At 43.7% G+C, this 23,760-nt stretch overlaps 1 protein-coding gene across 1 annotated transcript in view; it reads right to left on the reverse strand.

Annotated features, from left to right (window-relative positions):
* Positions 1–20,674, reverse strand: part of LOC308152473 (PTB domain-containing engulfment adapter protein 1-like) — a gene marked incomplete at its 3' end in the record, with an annotated part of 44,292 nt that extends 23,618 nt beyond the window's left edge. Inside the window, 2 exon segments of the mRNA XM_080525462.1 lie at positions 4,041–4,102; positions 20,601–20,674. Of these exon segments, the coding sequence (XP_080381588.1) occupies positions 4,041–4,102; positions 20,601–20,628 (90 nt within the window). The 5' untranslated portion in view covers positions 20,629–20,674.
* Between the last annotated feature and the right edge of the window lie 3,086 nt (positions 20,675–23,760).

The raw sequence follows: 23,760 nt of genomic DNA on the forward strand, positions 1-23,760 counted from the left end.
TGTCAAGACCATTTCAGACCTTGAAAGAAGTGATCTAATGCTGAGTTTGGTCAAGTCCCACATATCCCACATGCAGCTATATGCCACCACCCTGTCTAATAGATACAGTCTAATAGATACAGACTAATAGATACAGACTAATAGATACAGACTAATAGATACAGACTAATAGATACAGTCTAATGGATACAGACGAATAGAACTACAGACTTACACAGAGACTGAGAACGTCCACAGAGACTGAGAACGGACACAGAGACTGAGACGGACCTTTTCCAAAAACTGTTTGTGGTGCTGGTGGAAAGCCAGTGGGAAGTACAGAAAGACTGTGTAGGGTAGGGAGATGAAAGGGATATGGAAAGTTAGATCTTTACCTTTTTTTTTTACTGTTTTCCCCTGCTTTTATATTCATTCTATGCATGTATATGTTTTTATAGTTTTTTATTCACTTTATGTTCTTATTCCTGTTGTAAAGCACTTTGAGCTGCATTTCTTGTATGAAAGGTGCTGTATAAATAAAGCTTTACTTACTTACTTACTAATTATGCTGCTATGGCAGGGTGCCAGACGTCCCTACTCTCCTGTGTTGGAGATGAAAGACACTGATAGATCCCCAGCTGGAGTGAACGACCACTTGAAGCCTGCCGCTCTCCACAGGGGAGGTGTTAGTTTGGACTTCTTCTTTTAGCCTTTTTCTTCGCTTCAGCTCAGTAAGATGTCTGAGAAGTGCTGGGGGGGCAGCTGACAGGTTCTCCGCCTTCTCTAAAAGGGGAGTCTTTGGTGAAGCGGAGCAGAAAACGCTCTGACAGTTTCTCTCCCAGTGAGCATTGGAGTTCCCTTGAAGTGACAGGGTCTGGTGAAATAGTCCTCAAGTAGGGCAAGGTCATTTTTCTGTTTTGTTTTTACAGATCATGAAGGTGCAGATTGTAAGCTTTCAAATGAAATCTGAGTAAAAATATTTGATATATAAGATATGCTTATCTGAATGTTGGTACTAGGGCTGGGCAAACGATCAAAATTTCTTTTTTGATAATCACAAGATTTAACGATAAATTATCGATTAATTGATAAGCTTTTTTTCCATTAAAACAACGCCTAGGGCAGAAATAACAAGCATGTTTTCCTTGGGGAAAAAACGTTATTCTTGATTTCTATGCGCCTGGTTATGGAACGTCACAATGGAATAGGATATGCTGGCTCGACTATTTGCATGAGCGCACAAAATCCTCTACCCTCGACAAAACTGAGCGGCAGAATATCTGTTTCGATTAATTTGCAGATGGCCATCATTACTTTCTCTTCTCGTTGTGCATCACACCTCCCGCGTATTAGATGAGACGTGATGGAGGCTGAGAAGGTAGCGAAGGAGCAATCAGGGTCGGATGTACTGTTTGCAGGTGGTATTTCATCGGGGTCGTCGTCGTGTTGTATGTATATGTCACTGCGCAGTGTTTGCAATGAGCGGCGTAACTTGTTGCATCATGCCGTACTGCGTTGCGAAATTCACTGCGAAGGCAAATGCAAAGTTCATTTCTCACACATAACGTGGACAAACTAATTTCCACTCAATTTATTAATGATTATCGAGCAACATATTTTGTGATCGACCAAGATCCTTATCAATCAATTATCGATCGTCGATCATTGATGCCCACCCCTAGTTGGTACAACTCAAACCAAATACCGGAGAACATCGCGTCTCTGAGTCAAAATAGACGCATTTGCTACAATCACGTTGGTAGCTAGCTAGCAGCTACGAGAGCTATGAACATCTGCATGTTGAGCATTTCACAACAAGCTAATAGAACATCTACAAACATGCTAACAATACACAACTACACATAATTAGATGATCACACAGTCCTTGCTTTTGAACAATTCCTAAAATGTACGTTTGTTTAATGATCCTAAAACTTGTGTTGTTTGTTATATTGAGTTCAACACACAAACTTTCATAAGCAGAAAAAAAGAAAAATAAGATTTTACTTGAGAATTGCCTACAGGCAGACCTTGACAGAATTCTTCCTTTGACGGAAATCAATTCGGTCCGGTAGGCACCGGCTGTATTCGGTTGTTAAGTCTGACGTCACGTGTGACGTTTAGCAATTTCCGGGTCCAAATAGAAAAATCCCTGCACCAGAGTACCAGTCTTAAGCGGTAGAATGACAGTTCAATCGTTTTTTAGACTGGGATCTATTCATACAACAAGGGACACAGCAGCACTTTCCCGTTTTTCCCATATTGTCAGCGTCTTTGAGCCTCGGAAAAGCGCTATATAAATATAAAGAATTATTATTATTACTGCAGCATTTCGAAGAGAGAGCCTCAGCCAACGTTGGACCCGGAAACACGTCAAGACTTAACAACCGGATAGGTTCTGGTACCATATTGGTACCCAACCCTATTCCTGGTAAGTTTAGACTTACAGAGCGTAACCAGGGAGAGATTCAGTTGGTCAGACATAGCAACAGACATAGCAACATCAATAGCTGCAATAAATGAAGTTGTAAGGCCTCTGGTGATAAATGGATCTAATGTGTGGCCATGAATGAGTAGCACCAGATACGTGTTGGCATAAAACAAAAGTGTCTATTAAATTCAGAAGACCTATAGCAAGGCTGTCAACATCTACATGGATATTAAAGTCCCCAGATATAGACAAGCAGTCATAGTCCATAGAAACAATAGACAGCAGTTTATCCAAACTCCTCAAGAAAAGCAGCAGTACTTTGGGGGCCTATAGATAGTAAGGAGTAATACATTGGACAAACTATTCAGTACAACGAGATATTCAAATGAAAAGACATTTCATAGGTTCAACTGTTTGCGTTGAAAGTGGACAGAAGAGATTATAGAAACTCCTCTCTTATTGACTTATTTGACTCCTTTCTTATTCAACTTATTACGTTCAGTGGGGCCTGATTCCAACAGTACAGCTCAGTGGGGCCTGATTCCAACAGTACAGCTGCCCTGTTGTTCACGTCAAGCCAAGTCTCTGTGAGGAATAATAGTACAGGTTGTGCTGTGTAATAAGGAGAGATGGAGTGGCCTGGGATGGTCAAGTGGTCTAGCACCGCGGTCTACAGTGCACACACATACCCATGTCGGCATGGGTTCGAATCCGGCCCATGCCCTGCTGACATGCCCACTCTCTCCCTTACTTTCCTGTCTGTCTAATAAAATATGAGTGGGTCTGCACCACTCAGAATTTACATTTTAAAAAAATAAAAAAATAAAAGGAGAGATACAATGCTGCCTAGACCTGTTGGATAAATATAGTACACACATCTGCTTAGTATCTGGGAATATATTTTTCACTTGGGTCCAGCTGACTATGAGAACATGTCTGGGCATCAGCAGCTGGAGCCCTCAGGCTCTGTCAACAGTCAGTCACATGGGGAGGACAGTCAGTCACATGGGGAGGACAGTCAGTCACATGGGGAGGACAGTCAGTCACATGGGGAGGACAGTCAGTCACATGGGGAGGACCGTCAGTCACATGGGGAGGACAGTCAGTCACATGGGGAGGACAGTCAGTCACATGGGGAGGACAGTCAGTCACATGGGGAGGACAGTCAGTCACATGGGGAGGACAGTCAGTCACATGGGGAGGACAGTCAGTCACATGGGGAGGACAGTCAGTCACATGGGGAGGACCGTCAGTCACATGGGGAGGACAGTCAGTCACATGGGGAGGACGGTCAGTCACATGGGGAGGACAGTCAGTCACATGGGGAGGACAGTCAGTCACATGGGGAGGACAGTCAGTCACATGGGGAGGACCGTCAGTCACATGGGGAGGACGGTACAGAGTTCTGCAGGTGGGCCACTAGCATACAAACAATACAAACACATACCTATTGTAAAACATGAGTGTACCGAAATACAAAGCAACAACTATTTCTAGTGTACATTTCTAGAGTGCATTCCGCCAAAAGCGGCTTGCCGGAAAAAGAAAATCTGTGAAAATGATATAGTCATCCAAATGACAAAACCAGAGAGTGAACCTAATATTGACTGTTGGAGTTCATGATACGTACCTTGGCGTTGTAGGGTATATAATGCTTTGCCAGTGCCTCTGGAGTGTGCATCCATGATTTATCTGAAACGAGATATTCACACAGTTAACTTATGAGTCAGCTCTTGAATATGTGCTCCTCAATTACATTCAATTTAGTTGTCAGTCTTTTCAACTGAATCTAAGTGAACTCAATATGTTCCAGTAAGTAATACCATTAAAACAGGAGGGAATTCTACGAAAATACAATTACAAATGGGTGACAAAGATCTTACAAAGGCATCTGGAAAATTAAACATGATAAAAAGGGGCATTCTGGGAGGAAGGACTAACCATCCATGAGATCAAAATGAGTGTTAACAATGTTTTGAAGCTACCACAATATTTGGTTACATCTGGTTACATTTGGTTTTATCAGTATTTGCCGGTTTCCGGCGCTCACTCTCCTCCTGGCTGCTTGTTGCCCCCCCCGCTCTCTCTCTTTTGGCCGTCCCTCCCCCCCCTCTCTCTCTTTTGGCTGACCCTCCCCCCTCTCTCTCTTTTGGCTGACCCTCCCCCCTCTCTCTCTTTTGGCTGTCCCCCCCCCCTCTCTCTCTCCTGGCTGACCCTCCCCCCTCTCTCTCTTTTGGCTGTCCCCCCCCCCTCTCTCTCTCCTGGCTGACCCTCCCCCCTCCTCTCCTGGCTGACCCTCCCCCCTCTCTCTCTTTTGGCTGTCCCTCCCCCCCCTCTCTCTCTTCTGGCTGCCCCCCCTCCTCTCCTGGCTGACCCTCCCCCCTCTCTCTCTCTTCTGGCTGCCCCCCCTCCTCTCCTGGCTGACCCTCCCCCCTCTCTCTCTTTTGGCTGCCCCCCCTCCTCTCCTGGCTGTCCCTCCCCCCCTCTCTCTCTCTTTTGGCTGTCCCCCCCCCCCTCTCTCTCTTTTGGCTGTCCCCCCCCCCCCTCTCTCCCTCCTGGCTGTCCCTCCCCCCTCTCTCTCTTTTGGCTGCCCCCCCTCCTCTCCTGGCTGACCATCCCCCCCTCTCTCTCTTTTGGCTGTCCCCCCCCCCCCCCCCTCTTTCCCTCCTGGCTGTCTCCTGGCTCCTGTTCTGTGCCTCATCCAGGAAGTCCAGGTGTGCCGGGCTGGGCTGATTGGCCCGAGGTGTGCTTTGCTTTTTTCTCTGCTATTTTAATTTCACCTTTCTACTTTTTCCTCAGTGGCAGTGTTCTGACTGAGTGATGCTCACAGATTAACAGCACATCTCCTACCACCAGTTATGCCCTCTTTAAATATGGCCCAGTAGTTTATATTCTCGCATGACTCAAATTATATATTCCCTAAAACATGAACGAATGACCAAACTTTCTAATATTTCCTCCAAACGTTCCACTCTGGAACATTAATAGTATTTGTCTTATCTATCCACAAGACATCTTTCCAGACCTCTGCAGGGTTTTTAGGTCGTTTTTTTGACAAATGTAACCTGCCCAATCGTTTTTGAGGATAACTAGTGGTTTGCACACTGCAGAAAGTAAAAAGAATCATCAAAAACGAGAAAAAAAGCAATAATAGGGGAAACAGTACTTAAAATAAGCTAAATTATCTGCCACCAGAACAGGAAAATCTCACTTGCCAAACTTTTCTTCAAACAAGTAAAAATATCTTAAAACTAGTACAGTGAGACAAAAAAAACAAGCTTATATCGCCTTGAATTAAGATATTTCATCTTACTTAGATTAACTTTTTGCAGTGCACCTTGTAGTGATGTTCCTGGAGAGGGTGTCTGCTCTGTGGGACAGTTGTTTGGGGGTTCTCTTTCAGCCCATTGTGACATCTCAGGTCTCTTAGCTTGCTTATTCTTCCTCATAGGAATCCTGCTGATTCAGGCTTCACTCTTACCGACCAAAGTTCTCTCTAGTTTGGTTCACCAACCAAAGAGGAAGCTGGTCAACAGCAACAGAGTAGTTTAGATGTCTGGTAGTAAGCCCACACAAGGTAATTACTATGAACTTCTCTCTTGCCTTTCTTCTCCCTCCCTCTCTTTGTCTCTCTTTGTCTCTCTCTCCCTGTCCCCACAAGGTAATTACTATGAACTTCTCGCTTGCCTTTCTTCTCTCTCTCTCTCTGTCTCTCTCTCTCTCCGTCTCCCTGTCTGTCTCTCTCTCTCTCTCTCTCTCTCTCTCTCTCTCTCTCTCTCTGTCCCTCTCCCTGTTCCTCTCTCCCTCTCTCCATCTCTCTCTCCCTCTCAGTCTATCAGTCCACGTGGGTTGAAGCCTGTCTCTTGTCATAGACATAAGTGATGCAGAGTCAGTGGGTTGGAACTCTCTCGGGTGGAGATCTTGTCTGAGAGCCTCAACCCCGAGGCCCCTGGTCCCTCCTCCTCCACCACTGCCACTCTGAAGCCTGAGAGCTTCAATGCTGCCACCTACACCCTCCTTCAGCCCCACGGCTCTCCTCTCTGTCTCTCTGTCTAGACTAAGGAGCTGTGTGACTCTCAGGTCTCTCTGTCTAGACTAAGGAGCTGTGTGACTCTCAGGTCCTGTGGACTGATCAAATCAAAGTGTATGTGTAATGTACACAGAATAGAGAAAAGAAGGTACGTATGTTTGGAGAAAAAGGGGTGAAGCATTTGTAGAGAAGAACACCTTGCCAACTGTTAAGCATGGAGGTGGATCCATTATGCTTTGGGGTTGTGTAGCAGCTGGGGGCACAGGCAATATCGTGCGGGTGGAAGGAAGAATGGATTCCACCAAATATCAAGATATTCTAGAGGCTAATGTTGTTTGACCCGAAGCAAGGAAAGCCAGGAAAGACGGATGAAGGTTTTGGAACGGCCATCACAGTCCCCAGACTTGAATATTATTAAAAACCTGTGGAGTGATCTCAAACATGGATGCAAACGTGCATGCAAGAAGGCCAAAGAATATTTCTGAGCTGGAGGTGTTCTGGCAGGAAGAATGGGGGAAAATTCCCAAAACAAGAATTGAAAGACTCTTAGCTGGCTACAGGAAGCGTTTGCAAGCTGTTATAGTTGCCCGAGGAGGAGTTACAAAGTACTAGCTGACAGGGTTCCCAAACTTTTGCACAAGGTCTTTTTCCTTGTTTTATTATTTTGAAACTGTAAAAAGAAAAAAAGAGAAAAAAAAAGAATCTTGCTTTAAAATGTGATGAAATGTATAATGTTTAACTTTGTGCCATTTAGAGGTGTGTGTGTGTGTGTGTGTGTGTGTGTGTGTGTTCTTTGGCACACACGGTCCTGGGTACAATTCCATGGAAACAACCAATGCATGCTCCGCTTGAAAAGGGTGGTTTCGCTCCGGTTAGAAACTACGCATCGAGGCTGTCCATAGGAAAACAACAGCGCATGCGGCGTGTTGATCTGATCTGGATCTGTTGATCATAAAGGATCTGTTGATCATAAAGGGCTGTGAGAACGCAAATCAGAGAAATAATTTATGCAACATGTTGCGAACTCATCCACTTGCTCCTGGTCCTGATTCAGACTTTCATGTGAGAACATGACCATAGACTTTCATGTGAGAACATGACATCAGCACAGAGCCACTGTATGATTGGTCAAACATGGTCGCCGGGGGAAATGAAGCGCTGGTTCCAGAGGCTGCGTCTGAAGGTCAGTTTGTGACCCGGGTGTCTTCAAGCGTCAGGACGACAGCTGTGGGATTTCATGTCACGCCTTGAGCTGTGCAGAAGGTGTGGAGCGTCACAAGCAAAACAGTTGAACATGTCCATTGTGACACGGCCTGTCTGGTCAATTGGGCCGAAAGTCGGCAACCAATTAAAATGTTCGGAATGTTATTTTTGAAACACATTTCAACGTTGTTGAGAATCACAACACAAACTCGCTAGTCAAGCCAAAATACTGCAACGCAGTGAATATGGTGAGTAATCCACCCCACTGCTACCTAGTTAACTACAACACTACTTTACATTGTTACCTAGTTAACTACAACACTACTTTACATTGTTACAGTGGTGTGCCGTCAGGGCCAGCAAGGCCTTCTCTGCTGGCCTAAACATAATCAGAATACACGTTTAATTTTGATATATTTTTTCTACAAATATGTATTAAATTATTCCCGTAGTCTATTCTCTTCATTTCATAGCTTTCCTCTTGGTTGCGCTGCTTCCAGACATTTGGAGGGCTGGCCTTTAGCTTTTATCCAATCATATTTCAGCCATAATGTGTTGCCAGGGTACCAAGAAATCTGCCCGCCTGCAGATTCAACAGTGGCGCGAGTACAGATTGTAATTTAAAGTGAACGAGAAAAGAACTGTGGCGTGCCGTAGTCAGATCTCGAGTTGGCGAGCAAATCCAAGCAAATCCGACGAAGGGGCCTGCTGGATGGCGGAGCACCTGATCAGCACCTGCACGTCTTTTGATTGGATACAAACTATTGGGAGGCGGAGCCTACAAGCAGCCACAATGGCTGAAGGAGGAGAAGAGGTAGATTTGGTGGCAGATATTATAACAACAAAGAAGAACCTTCTAAGAAAAGTAGACATAATCAGAAGAGAACGGCCGACCCCGACGTTAGCGACGCTATCCATGTAGAAAATGACTTATTGGTGGAACTGATCAACTGTACAACAGAGACATTGAAGTCTTCTTGAGGAAAGAAAGGAGGATGGATTTTGTGTTCAAATAATCAGTTGTTTTGGTGAGTACAAAGCATTTAATGTTTTCTGCAAGAGATGTAGACATACGGAGCGACCCTGGGGTCCATAGATATGTGTGTTGTGTTGCCTGGCTCAGTTGTGTGAGTAAGTGGGGCTTCAATGCGATCTTCTAACCACTTCCCGGGCTGCTACCATGAAAAACGACACACCCCCGTGACCGTATGAACACGAGGAAGATAACCATCCTTAAATGGAACCTCGAAACGGTTCTCCTATCGAGATCGACAGACCGCAAAGTTCGGGAAATAACTGACGCTTTCGTTTTCATGCAATGAATTGAATACACCCAGACAAGGTGCCGCTATAATAACAATGGCAACGCCCGGTTATACTGCGTTTCTGTCTAAATGTATAGTTTCTAGAGCCATGGCGTCATAATGATGGTATTAAGAGGAGGAATAATTCAGGTAGGACATCACTGAAGGCCTAAGTGTGAAATGCACCGCCCGCCACTGCATTGTTACCTAGTTAACTACAACACTACTTTACATTGTTACCTAGTTAACTAGAACACTAATTTACATTGTTACCTAGTTAACTATAACACTACTTTACATTGTTACCTAGTTAACTACGACACTACTTTACATTGTTACCTAGTTAACTACGACACTACTTTACATTGTTACCTAGTTAACTACAACACTACTTTACATTGTTACCTAGTTAACTACGACACTACTTTACATTGTTACCTAGTTAACTAGAACACTACTTTACATTGTTACCTAGTTAACTATAACACTACTTTACATTGTTACCTAGTTAACTACGACACTACTTTACATTGTTACCTAGTTAACTAGAACACTACTTTACATTGTTAGCAGGCTCACAAAACAAGCTGTGTTAATTGACTAGCGAGTGTGTCGTTGACGAGAAAAGTATTCACATTTTTCAAAAAGAAAAGTTGGAACATTAAATCTGATACCGACCCTGCAGACCAAATGACCAGGCTGTGTCACATATTCTATATGAACACTAATTGTAAGTGGGGGGAAAGACAGGTTGATAGGACAGCTGCTTTAAAGAAGTGCAGTTTCCAGAACCGACGGTTGTAAAACCTTCTTCTTTATTGACATGAACTTTAGAGAATTACAGAGGTAATGTCTCCCTGACAGAGGCGCTCAGGACACAATACATGGGGCCGGGCTGGACATAACCCATAACCGCTCCCGAGTCTTACAGGAAAATAATAGGCAATTAATTCTCAGATTTGTCTAATTTAAAACCCGGCCGATCGATCGGCGAGGTCGAAGTCTGAAGTCTAAAATACCTCTAACAGTATTTCCAGCCTCCAGAATATCTGTTTTAATCCAATTGAGTAGACAGATATTAATGGCTAATCATTAAGTAAAAAGAAAACAATTGATTTCCTCGCCCAACTCACAATGAGGAAGTGATCCTCGGCCGAGACAGAGAGATAGAGGAGCGAAAGTAAATGGTAAATGGTAAATGGACTGACTTATATAGCGCCTTCACAACGGCCTCTCATTCACCCATTCACACACACATTCACACACCAATGGCGGCAAGCTACCATGCAAGGCGCCGGCCGGCCCGCTCACTGGGAGCAATTTTGGGGTTCAGTGTCTTGCCCAAGGACACTTCGACATGTGGCCAGCCGGGGCTCGAACCGCCGATCTGCCGACCTTGCGATCATTAGACGGCGGCTCTACCTCCTGCGCCACAGCCGCCGAAAGTAGGATCCCTCAATGTTATTCCGGCAGTTAACATTTCCAACCGTTATCACCTATAGATAAAGATGAAAATATAAAAGTGTTTCAGGTGTGACAGCCTAGATTCACGCATAGGAGCTCTAGGCCATTTTGTGTCATGTTTAGCCTGTGTATGCCTTATTTAATAAGCCTGGGTTGTCCTTTAGCGACGTTGAGGGAATACCCCCCGCCCCACAGGAGTGCTAATTCACAATAACAAAAGGTTGCTCATAGTCACTCTATAGCAGTGTTTCAACCTCTCAACCTCTTTGCAGTCACGGCAGCCTTTAAAAGTGTGCAAACTCTGCAGTCACCACAAACGTATAAAAAAACTAACTCTGCATCCCTCTGACAGCCAACACATGCTCGCACACTCACATGCACACACGCACACACACCCGCACGCGCACACAAACAGACACACACGCGCGCACACACACACACGTCAAATGGAGAACGGCCACTCCAGAGAAAGCTGTTAAGCCTTTGCAAAGCTTGACCCTTTACAGGATGTATGTTGTGGATGCAGCAAAGTCTGCGCCTGTTTTCTAGAAGGTTTCTCAATGCTATGGAAGCAGTAATTGGCAGGCTTGCTACAGGTAAGATAGGTTTGCTTTAGGCAGACCTAAGGATGTTGAAAATCACCACACCCTCTACTCTGACCCCTAATACTGCATGCCACGCCCCCTGGGCCCTCCCACACACACACCTGCCCCCTCCCACACACACACACCAACACCCTCTACTTCCTGGAACGGCTGAAGACATTTGGCATGAGCACACAAACACTATAACTTAGGTTAATAGATGCGCCGTTGAGATCCCAACTTGGTATGGAGTCTGCGCTGAGTCCATACGGAGGGTCGTGAAGATGGCAGAGGGCATTATGGGGCCGTTACTCTCTGCCCTTCTCTTTGACAGAAGGCGGCACAACATAAAGACTTTTACCACCTGGTTTATCGACCGTCTCTACGCCCCAAACCTGTAAGACTGATGACTGCGCATCCCACTGCACCCCGCTGGTGCTCCTGTACCGTACGTGTATACGGTCTGTCACAGACACACTATCCCTGAGTCAATGGTGTCATTGTGTTAGTGTGTATAGAGTCAGTGCTTATTACGATGTAACTGCATTCTTTTGTTACTTCTGTGTTCTGTTTTCGAAGAGGAGTGCTGACATTCACTCACTGATATCCCAGTGACGCCAGCATGACTCCTACTACTGAGGCAGCTCTACTGCTTGACTACACAACCATTTTGAACTTATTCTACTGACATAAAAATACACTTGACCAAATAGATGACCAACAGTTTGGAGCATCATTAAAAAATAAAAAAGCACTGTGTTCAGCAATCACAAACAGGCTGGTAGGCCAGGGAAGACTTCTATAGTGGATGACCAAAAAATGCTCACCATAATTAAGAAAACCAGCAAAACAGCCGTCCCACAGATCAGGAACACTCTCCAGGACGTAGGAGTCTATGTCAGAAACGACCATCCACAGAACACGTCACCAGCTGAGTAACTTTTACTGCAAGGTGCAAGCCAGGAGTTATGCTCAAAAAGGATGGTCAGGTTACATTAGGGGTAGTGGTGGTCTAGTGGATAGTGAGTTGGACTTGTGATCAGAAGGTTGTGAGTTCAAATCCCGCCTGAAACCACACCACTACTAGTGTGCCCTTGAGTAAGGCACTTAGCACTCAGTTACTCCAGGGGGAATGTCCCTGTAATTCGTAATTGTAACTAAGTCGCTTTGGATTAAAAGCGTCTGCTAAATGGCAACATTTTAATGACATTAGCAAAAAAGCAGTACCTAAAAAGCGGTCTGGAAAAGGACACATGGACAGATGAGATGAATAATTATGATCATGTACCAGGGTGATGAATATGATCATGTACCAGGGTGATTGCGAAGTGGAAAGTTTGGAGAGATAAAATAATCTGCCAAAGATTTACAACATACCAACATGATGGAGGGGCAGTTATGGTTTGGACGTGTACAGCTGCTACAAGAACCGGAAAACTTGTCTTAACTGCTGATGAAGCTGTTGACGGCACCAGCAGGATGTATTCTGAAGCGTACAGAAACGTCTTGTCTGCTCGAGTACAAGCAAATGCCTCCAAATGCATCGGATGGTGCCTCACCATACACTAAGATAATAACCCAGAACATACTGCCATAGCAACTAGGGAGGTTTTCAGAGCCATGAAGTGAAACTTGGCCAAGACTGGCCAAGTCAATCTTAAAGTTTTAGTCCAAATGAACATGCATTTAATTTCCTGATGATAAGGTTTTAGGCAAACACACTTAAACACAAACAACAACTGAAGACGTCTGCAGGACAGGCCTGGCATGTGCGCAGCATCTGGTGGGGTCAAGGGTCACAGGCATTTATCGCATGCAAAGGATTGTCGACCAAATACGAAACATGCATGCTTCGTTTGGACATTACATGAATCTGTCCCGTTACTTATCGATGGCCGAAACGCAAAACCTCCTATCTGCAAATGTTCAAAACGAGTGTGATGGGTGGGTATCCTTAACAAACACAAAGAAAACAAACATTCTTTTTTCGTTTTCCCAAAAAAGTGAATTTCCCAGATAGGAGGTTTTGTGTTTCGTTATGATTCTCTGAAACAGGAGGACTATTAAACATAAAAAGGTGTCATATCTAAATTGTGATGCCAATATGTACACAAATGGGGCGGCTGTGGCGCAGGAGGTAGAGTCGCCGTCTAATGATCACAAGGTTGGCAGATCAGCGGTTCGAGCCCTGGCTGGCCACATGTTGAAGTGTCCTTGGGCAAGACACTGAACCCCAAAATTGCTCCCGGTGAGCGGGCCGGCGCCTTGCATGGCAGCTTGCCTCCATTGGTGTGTGAATGGATGAATGAGAGGCCGTTGTAAAGCACTTTGGAGCAGCAAAAAAGGCGCTATATAAGTGCAGTCCATCCAGTCCAGTCCAAATACCATACATTCAGATACCATACATTCAGATACCATACATTCAGATACCATACATTACCATACATTCAAATACCACACATTCAAATACCATACATTCAAATACCACACATTCAAATACCATACATTCAAACACCACACATTCTAATACCATACATTCTAATACCATACATTCATATACCATTCAGTGCTGACAGTGGGTTCCCAGGGTGTGCATCGCTCCCTGTCAAGCGTGGGGTCGATGCGCAGGGCAGCCATGCCAACTGGCTCCAGGTAGACATTACCGTCAGACATTACCGTCAGACATTACTGTCAGCACAAATGATGGATCAACAGCCTCCTCTCCAAATGTGTATTTAACCTTTATTTCAGCAGGCAGTCCCGTTGAGACCAATCTCTCTTTTACAAGGCAGCCCTGCGTCTATCACGGACCATTCACCACCAAAGGTTGCTCATCTTTTATTGTTTAAAGGAACATGTCACCAATAGCTGCCACGACTCAACAGCAAGGTGTAAGTGGTCTGTATGTCTCCATTGCCAGGAAAATCATGCAAATAAGCATATGTTTTTTCTTTATCTGAATGATGAAACCCTACAACTTCCATAGTGCTCCGTGGCTCCCAGCCAGTCACAGAGACACATCTAGGTGAAGGTGCACTTTGGTAAACACGAGTGATAGGCTAGATGTATGTGCTAGCGCTGGATGTAAACACACCAGGCAGTAGCTAATTCACGAACGATAAGATCCCTCCTCCCTAAAGCTTCCTTTTGGTTTTCAAAACCATGTGACTACCCCCAAATATACCACTCACTCAGGGTAAAATCCTTAAATTAGCTAAACCTAACAATCTTGCCAATTCAGGAACTGAATTCAAAATCATATTTGTCAAAGAATCAGAGGAGCTAGTGACAGTTCAGTACGCCTCGATTCCAAATGAACGGGAAAGATACGCTAGAGCACGGATCTCCTGTCAGGTCAAGGGCATGATTATTTGGGGAGACTGTGGCGCAGGAGGTACAAGACTACTGCAACAGCATCCTCTACGTTTGCCTAATAATATCCTAAACAAATTCCAATACGTCCAGAACTCTGCTGCCCGTCTGCTCACCTCCACTCGCCGCTGTGACCACATCACCCCTGTCCTCCAAAATCAACACTGGCTCCCGGTCAAATTCAGGATCCAATTCAAAATCCTACTCACCACTTACAAAGTGTGACCATGAACAATCTGGCCCCGTCCTACCTTGCCGACCTCATCCCCCTCCACACCCCCTTCCGTTGCCTCAGGTCTGACGACCAAACCACCCTCGAGACCACCAAGACCAAGCTCCGGACCTGGGGTGATAGGGCCTTTTCAGCCGCAGCCCCGTCCCTCCCCAACCACATCAGACAGGTCAACACCCTCCCAACATTTAAACAGGCCCTCAAAACCCACCTCTTCAAGCTCGCCTTCACCAGTTAACCCTCTCCCCCTCCCCTTCCCATGTGTCCCCAGCACTACCTTAATTAGGCCCCTATACTATCTTTTAATTATGTTTTGCTCTCTTTTTATTATTACTAATTACTAATTTATTACTAATCATTTCAGTTTGTAAAGCGTCTTTGAGTGTCTAGAAAAGTTTAGACACACTTCCCCGTTTCAATTGAGTTGAACTGGTACTGTATGTGTAATAAAAAGTTGGCTTTAAAATACACATTGCATAGCGTTATAAGACCATGCGTTAATAATTAAAGTAACTGCCCTGCAAGTCTCCCTGATCACTTCCTCTCATTAAAAGGTGTAAGCCCACATGAACACATTATCATTAAATTAAGATTGCAAGACACGCATACGGGCATTGGCGATAAACACAGGTGATAAAAATGATCCAAACCCTTGGTGGCAGTACCTACTAGACGGAGTAAAACTCTGCCAAACCCACAGCCAGCCACGGCAATAAAGAGGGCATTCATCCTGGCTGACACGCTGTCAACAACAACCTTGAGGTTCTCAGCAAATCTACAAGAGGCCTGCCCATCATGACCGCGTGGCCACTTGTGGGTCCACACATAATGCAGCAACAGAGTGTGGAGATTAGAACTATTGTCAGTGTCCCCTTCAAAGCATTAATTCAGCTGCATGACTCATTTGAAATGTGTACCAGAACCGTACTGCAATGAGTTTGAAAAAAATAAAATAAAAAATAAACTAGGTTTAGAAGAAGGTGATAGAAGAAGGTTTTTCCTTCTATCAATGTCCCCGGGCCTGAGCTGGATTACTCTTCCTGCTACGACTGGTGGATTGATGATTCACTTGCTTAGTATTCAAATGTATTGATTGTAAGTTGCTTTGGAATAAGGCGTCTGCTAAATGCCAAAAATGTAAAAAATCAAATCAAATAATGAGTGGGACTGTTCTGCTTGCTCCAGTGTGATGCCGCATTTCTAATTTTTCCCTTTTGCTTTCGTTTACCTCTACATCACACTGGCAATGCGGTGCTTCAGTGGTCCAGTGGTCTCTGTCTGGTAATTGGATGTACAAGTCTGGAAAGCGATTGAGGAGAGAAATTTGTGCCCAATTATTTCTCTTTCATCAGTTCCAAACAATGCCTGTGTGCTACCGACCACTAATGATCACAGGAATCTTCTGTTTCACTCGGGGACACGAGGACCATTTCCTACATGTTGTGCTTATGGGCAGAAAGAGTTGCTGCTACATACGCATCAGCAGAAAACTGAAACGGGTGCACACTGTATCAGTGTACGACTTTTGTATCATCCCGATTGGACTACTGTAATTCCCTTTTCACCTGCCTCGACACATCCACCCTGGGCCGGCTACAAATGGTGCAACATGCAGCTGCAAGGCTGTTGACTAGGTCCAGAAAGTCACGTCATATCACCCCCATCTTAGCATCCCTACATCGGCTCCCCATCAAATATAGAATTAATTTCAAGGTTCTGGTCATCACCTACAGAGCCCTCCATGGTCAGGCACCTGCCTACATCTGTGACCTACTGCGTCCTTACAGCCCCAGTAGGTCTCTCAGGTCCTCTGACCAGGGTTTGTTGGTTGTCCCCCGTGCCAGACTGAAGACCCAGGGTGATAGAGCATTCCAGACCGTGGCTCCCAGGCCTTGGAATGCTCTGCCCTTCGATCTTAGATCAGCTGGCTCGGTCGAGGTTTTTAAAAAACAGCTAAAGACTGTGTTGTATAGACAGGCTTTTGGATAGCCCCAAGGGCCTGTCTTTCTGTGCCCTACTGATGCTGTTATACACCTGTTGTCTGTTACTTGTTTTTATTTTCACTTGTTTTGCCTGTTTTAACCTGCTGTGGCTTTCGCTCTTGTATTATGTTTTATTTGTGTTTCTTCCTTGTTATGTAAAGCACTTTGTGACCCTTGGTCTGGGGAAGGTGCTGTATGAATACATTTTACTTACTTACTTACTTACTTACTTACAGTGTGGGGTGTTTTATCAAAAACTGCATTAAAATTAAATTAAATTGAAGAAAAAAAGTGTACGCAAAGGAATGCAATTCATTGCATGACAGGACAGGAACATGGTTTTATTCAAATTCGACTGAGTTGTATGAATAATAGGTCAATGTATTCTAGTTCTTCCACCAGAACGGACAATTGTATTCCTTGAGGACACACAGGGTATTTACAGAACAGATATCCAACAGTGCCTTGATTACCAAGAGCAGCCACAATATACATATAAATATTCACAGTGTGGTAAATATTAATAATATATAGGAAATACAAGTTTTCTCTTGAGCTTGAATATCAAAGTGGGTGAAGAATGATTTAAATTGTTCATAACAACATGTTTGTTTTATGTTCAAATGTATCTATTGTAAATAATGAATGGTAAAATAATGTACAGGAAAACTGGTTAAGCACATGACTCGTTCAACATATGAAATACATATGCAGCAAGTCCCCATAAAGGATTCATGAAATTATGAAAAAGGTCTATGGTTAGAGCTCTCAGGTCTTCTGACGCTGGCTTTCTCTGTGTACCACATGTACAAAAGAAGAGAGATTATTATTATTATTATTATTATTATTATTATTATTATTATTATTATGGTTTAAAAAGTACAATTAAGAACATTTGGAGAAACATTCCATCTCAAATCAACAGAGACCACAGAGGTTCACAACTGCTGAGTGCAGAATTGACCTAAACATTGATTAATAGCTGTAAGGTAGACATCGACAGTACGAGCTAATGTGTCGTAATGAGGAGGTGGGAAGAACAACCGTCAGGGTTAGAAATGTGAGCGACTAGCTACATTAACCCCATATCCTTCCCTTCAACAGCCCCGACTCAGAATCAGCATTTCTCTGGTAATGAACGCTTGTCTATCTTTGGTCTGTGGTGAAATCTCAGCAGTGTCCACAGAGAGTTAACAGGGACCTTTGTCTTCTAGCCGAATGGCTTTAATGCCCTCTTTAGGCCCTCTTTATGCCAGATGAATGGATGTGCCTTTGTATTTCTGCACAATCCGTCAACAGAACTGGACTGTGTGTGAGTATGTATGGACGCGCTTGTGGGGGGAGAACTGTAAACAGCCCTCTGTGTCTCTAGCTGCGGAGCTAACTGCTCTGTTAATAATAACAATAATAATATTAATAATAATAATAATAATAATAATAACAATACTACTACTACTACTACTAATAATAATAATAATAATAATATTATAATAATAGTCATAATAATAATAATAGTAGCAATAATGATTATAATAATAACAACAACAACAACAACAACAACAACAATAATAATAATAATAATAATAACAATAATAATAATAATAATAATATAAAAACACAATAATGCTGGTGGGTGTAAGTGATGGAAGGAGACGATGAATGTTGCGTAGGTGGAAATATGCAGACCGAGTGACATTGTTGATTGTGTGATTCAAAAGATAATGTGCTGTCCAGGATGACACCCAGACTATTAACATGAGGGGAAGGAGAGACTGTGGAATTGTCAATTCAGTTGTTAAGTCGTGATGTATCGACCAGGCGATAATAATACTGTTTCCGGGTCCAACGTTGGCTGAGGCGCTCTCTTTGAAATGTCGCATTGCTGTGTCCCTTGTTGTATGAATAGATCCGAGTCTAAAAAAACGATTGAACTGTCATTCTACCGCTTTAGTGCACTGGTACTCTGGTGCGGGGAATTTTTTATTTGGACCTGGAAATTGCTAAACGTCACGCGTGACGTCAGACTTAACAACCGAATGGTGAGGGAGAAGCTGTGAGGTTTTGCCAAGGTGGATTCAGTGCCAACGAGGAGAACCTCTGTTTTATCACTGTTTCGTTTTAGGAAGTTGATTGAGAACCAGGATTTGATTTCCAGCAAACAGTCGGAGAGGGAAGTGGGTGGCAGGGTGGGTAGAATTTGGCTTGGTGGATAGGTAGAGCTGGGTGTCATCTGCGTAGCAATGTTAGCTGTGAAGTTAGCAGTGAAGCTAACTGCTCTGTTACTTGTGAAGCCAACTTCTCTGTTAGCTGTGAAGCTAACTGCTCTGTTAGCTGTGAAGCCAGCTGCCCTGTTTGCTGTGAAGCCAGTTGCCCTGTTAGCTGTGAAGCTAACTTCTCAGTTAGCTGCCCTCCCAAATGGGGCCTCTTGAGTTACAGTATATGACACAGTATCCACTCGGATTAATGAGAAGGGGAAAACCGGTGAGAAATGACGGTAGCAGCTAGCAGGGCACCTGGGCACGGAGCAGTTTTTCAAAATGAACGATGAAGAATCTGAGGCAAGAGGCGAGACGTGCCTCCAGTGATTACTCTCCTTTTATCTCTTTAATGACGGCCTGAGGGGCCCCGGCGTCAATTATAACGCTGACATATTATTAGGCCAGGGCCACCTGGTGCCAAGAAGATTGTCCAGCAGGGTCCCGGGTTCCTCCGGATGCTTCTATCATGGGGGAGCAGGGGGATGAGAGAAGGGACAGCTGGTGCTAAACACATCAAGCTGTTTGCTAAACTAGTTTTCCAGTCCAGACTGATCTGTAGCCCTACAAATCACTTAGGGTTGTTTAGGATCCTGCTGAAATGCCTCCTCCTTTTCCTTGACCAAACGCCTGATCTGACATGACTTGATTGGTCGAAAGTAATACCGAGGGAATCTCGCGCTGACCAATACAAAATAGAGTTAGATCAGTTATTTACCTCAAAGAAAAGGAGGCGGGAAGGAAGGTTATGAAAGACGGGAGAGCTGGAGAGACTTTGTGCTCTTGTGACCCCCAGACGTGAGATATATTCATGAGAAAAACAAGGGTACTTCACTTTGAAAATATTGAGCAGAAGAATAGCCAGAGACCATCACAGTGAATGTTAATGGTTTTACCTCGGATGCCCTGATAGAAATGTTCCTAACACGTCATATACAGCACGGCTTTAGAACGACTTTAGTTGTGGGTATTCCTCCTCTTACAGGAGCACAATTAAAAATATATAACGGTGCCCAGAATTGTTGTATTTGTCATTTGTGCACTAGGATACCACAACGCAACCCCTTTGGACCAGGGTTCCTACAAGTTTCAACAAGTCAAATTTAAGACCTTTTTAGACCTTTTTTAGACCTTTTTCTTTTGAGATATTCGCAGTACCACTGTGTGATAGCTTTTTGTCATCCTCGAGGTGATGACATTAGGGATTTCACTGCCATACAGACAAAAAAAGGAAGCGAATTGGCATTGTTTTGGTTCCAGCTTGATTAATTTCCCACAGCAGCATGTTCACGAGAGACTATCATCAAAAAGAAAATACTGCTTTTGGAAGTTATACATTACAGCAGAATATTGAGAGAGATTGATACCGTATTAGGGGTGGGCATCGACGATCGATAATTGATCGATAAGGATCTTGGTCGATCACAAAATAAAACATTTGGTCGATCACAAAAAAAAAAAAAAAATAAATAAATTTTTGTGATCGACCAAATGTTTTATTTTGTGATCGACCAAGATCCTTATCGATCAATTATCGATCGTCGATGCCCACCCCTAATTGATACCGTATGATATATTGAGCATGTGCAGGCGCACGATAATGAAAGGGTAGGAAATACCACCTTATCTTGTCAATCCTCTTTAATCTTTTCTAGTTTTGTCCAATTCAACACTTCCAACACAGCTGTTGGAGTTCCAGGCCTAATGTGGGTTCACGGGGTCAAGACCGGGACCATAGCCAACATGTGGTCAAGTGCTGCTCACCTTTCTTCCTGTTGAAGGCCCGATTCATGCTGGAAAACCTTGTGTCTTTGCGGTCCCTCCTGCTTATTTGCCAATATTCCACCTGGAGAAAAAATAAAAACAGTATACTTAGAGATGGGCTCACAAGTCCTCAAGTCCTCACTAAACAGAACATGGAACATCTTACAACACAAACAAACAGTCTGATCTAAGCCCCTGTTTTAGGAATCCCACCCTCTCACAATAAGACAATTGTTGGGGCGGCTGTGGCGCAGGAGGTAGAGCCGACGTCTAATGATCGCAAGGTTGGCAGATCGGCGGTTCGAGTCCCGGCTGGTCACATGTCGAAGTGTCCTTGGCCAAGACACTGAACCCCGAATTGCTCCCAGTGAGCGGGCCGGCGCCTTGCATGGTAGCTTGCCGCCATTGGTGAGTGTGTGTGAATGGGTGAATGAGAGGCCGTTGTAAAGCGCTTTGGATAAAGGCATAGCTATTTAAGTGCAGTCCATTTACAATTGCTTGCAGGCAAGTCTCAAGTCAAAATGTTATGCCAAAGAAAACCCAGGTCCACCTGCAAAACACCTGGTATTTACTCTACTCGGTTAAAACCATTCAGCACATGTATAACACACATGTCATATTAAGTAGGGGAGTGTACACAGGGTATATACAGGAATCTTGAGGATAATTTCAATACCTTTCTAAGAATCTTGAGGTTAATTTGAAAGTGACAGTTGGATCTAAGTGACAGTTGACACTAGAACAGCCGTGTCTATGTTACCTACTCAGGGTATATACAGGAATCAAGACTTTTTAAAGACCTTGTCAATATTTTTCCAGACCTCACCGCCACTTGGAGCTGTAACCGTTGACATCAGTGACACCTTTAACTTAACAGTTTTAGTTTTTAGTTTGCAATAGACTAGACCACTATCATACAACACAATTTCCGGTTCATCTTTGTTTTTTAATAAAACTAATAAATTCACGAACTTTTACTAGAGGTTTTTAGGACTCAAACTCTTTGGACAGAGTCTAATTAAAATAAAAAATACCTACAAAATTCAAGACATCGTAAAATCGTGATAAGACGTTTTAATACTTATTAAGGGTCTTGATTTTCCCCAAATTGATTTATCAACTTTTAATACTTTTCAAGACACGCGGATACCCTGGTACAGTTATGGTATTTCTGACGGCCAGACTTGTGAGTAATGTTGCTAGAGTCGTTGTCCTTCAGTTCATGGCACACGAACATCAGATCTCAACAGAAAGTACTGCTGGTGGCAGGCTTCTCAGTCAGGGTTCCCACACCTTCTGAAACATCACATTCAAGCACCTTTCAAGGACTTTCAAGACTCAATTCCCTCAAATTCAAGGACCCAACACGGCATCGTTTGAGACAGATCTAGATGAGTATTTATATAATAGGAACTATCCGCTCACAGGCAACAATTAAAAAGAGAGGCTTGAATGTGTGAACACTAGATGGTCTCTTGCCTTCTCTACCACAGCACAGCAACAGAGAAGTATGTGTAAAGTTACATAAAGCAATACAGAGACTTATTTACTAGTTGACGAGCTAAGTAAAACATGTTTTAATATATCTATATTTTTTTAGAGAGAGAGAGGGGAATTCAAACACTTTCAATGACCCATGTCTATTTTCACAAACTTTTAAGACCCTGATTTTTGTTTTTCTCAAATTCACAAACTCTCAAGGATTTCAAGGACCCGTGGGAACCCTGCTCAGTAATAGGGGAGTTGACAACTGCCAGCAAACGTTGACATTTGCTGGCAAAGGTTTTTGGAATTAGAACAGTTTGTTATTTGAAGAGGGAGCCGTCAATGCTGCCCCCCCTCTATCAGATGTCATCAGTATAGAATGAATGTAAACACTCGCAGGTTGGAAGTCAGGGTACGAAACAGAATGTTTGATAGATTTTCTCTTAGTTTAGTACTTGACCAGTGGTTGTGTGTCTGTCTCTGTCTCTCTCTCTCTCTCTCTCTCTCTCTCTCTCTCTCTCTCTCTCTCTCTCTCTCTCTCTCTCTCTCTCTCTCTCTCTCTCTCTCTCTCTCTCTCTCTCTCTCTCTCTCTCTCTCTCTCTCTCTCTCTCTCACTCTCTCTCTCTCTCTCTCTCTCTCACTGTCTCTGTCTCTGTCTCTGTCTCTCTGTCTCTCTCTCTGTCTCTCTCTCTGTCTCTCTCTCTGTCTCTCTCTGTCTCTCTACGCCTCGGCCGTCACTCATACCAGTTGTCTGCTGACAACGTCTGCTTAAATAAATGGACTGAATGGACTGACTTAAATAGCGCCTTATTCCAAAGCACTTTACAACGGCCTCTCATTCACCCGTTCACACACCAATGGCGGCAAGCTGCCATGCAAGGCGCCGGCCGGCCCGCTCAACGGGAGCGATTCAGGGTACTGCCTACCTTGCGATCATTAGATGCCAGCTCTACCTCCTGCGACACAGCCGCCCCCTAAATAAAGATACAATAAACAACTAGGCCCCCTTGACTCCTAGACTTTAGATTTAGAGTTGCGTAGCCTAAAAGATAATTGGAAAAGCATAAATGAACACAACCGTTTTCTTCTTTTCTTGATGACATAAGATATGAGCAGGAAGACATTGAACACATCATTTGTTTATAGATTAACATTTGAGAGTTTTAAATATGAAAGCTTACAGACTAATATCACTAACTGCATGACAGCTTACTTCCACTGATCCATAGAAGGCTGTGTGCTGAAGCGACCAACAAATGCCAGAAATATAATTAAATCTGCAGCACAACACAAAGTATTCCAGCCTGCGTGAGCTGTGAGCTGTCTTCGCTTTTTGGATCACTCTATGCATGCCTAATGTTGTACTGCCTAATGTTGTACTGCCTAATGTTGTAATGTCTAATGTCTAATGTTAAGTGTAAAAGCTTCCTTCCATGGGCCGTCTGGTGATGCGGAGGTACAGCACATCCCTAAATCCATAAAAAGCTTTTACTAATATTATTGTTGCTCTGAGACAGATGCAACATATAATAACATGAGGTCATTAAATCCACCTTGACAACCAGCCTGTAGCATTTGGAAACCATTCCATGACTACGAATGAATAAAACATGAGAAAAAAACTAAGCCATGCCATACTGATGCTTTTCAAGATAAGAACAAACAACACTTTTAC

The sequence above is a fragment of the Nansenia antarctica genome, assembly GCF_963989245.1.
Source record: "Nansenia antarctica genome assembly, chromosome: 3".
NCBI classification, from domain to species: Eukaryota; Metazoa; Chordata; class Actinopteri; order Argentiniformes; family Microstomatidae; genus Nansenia; species Nansenia antarctica.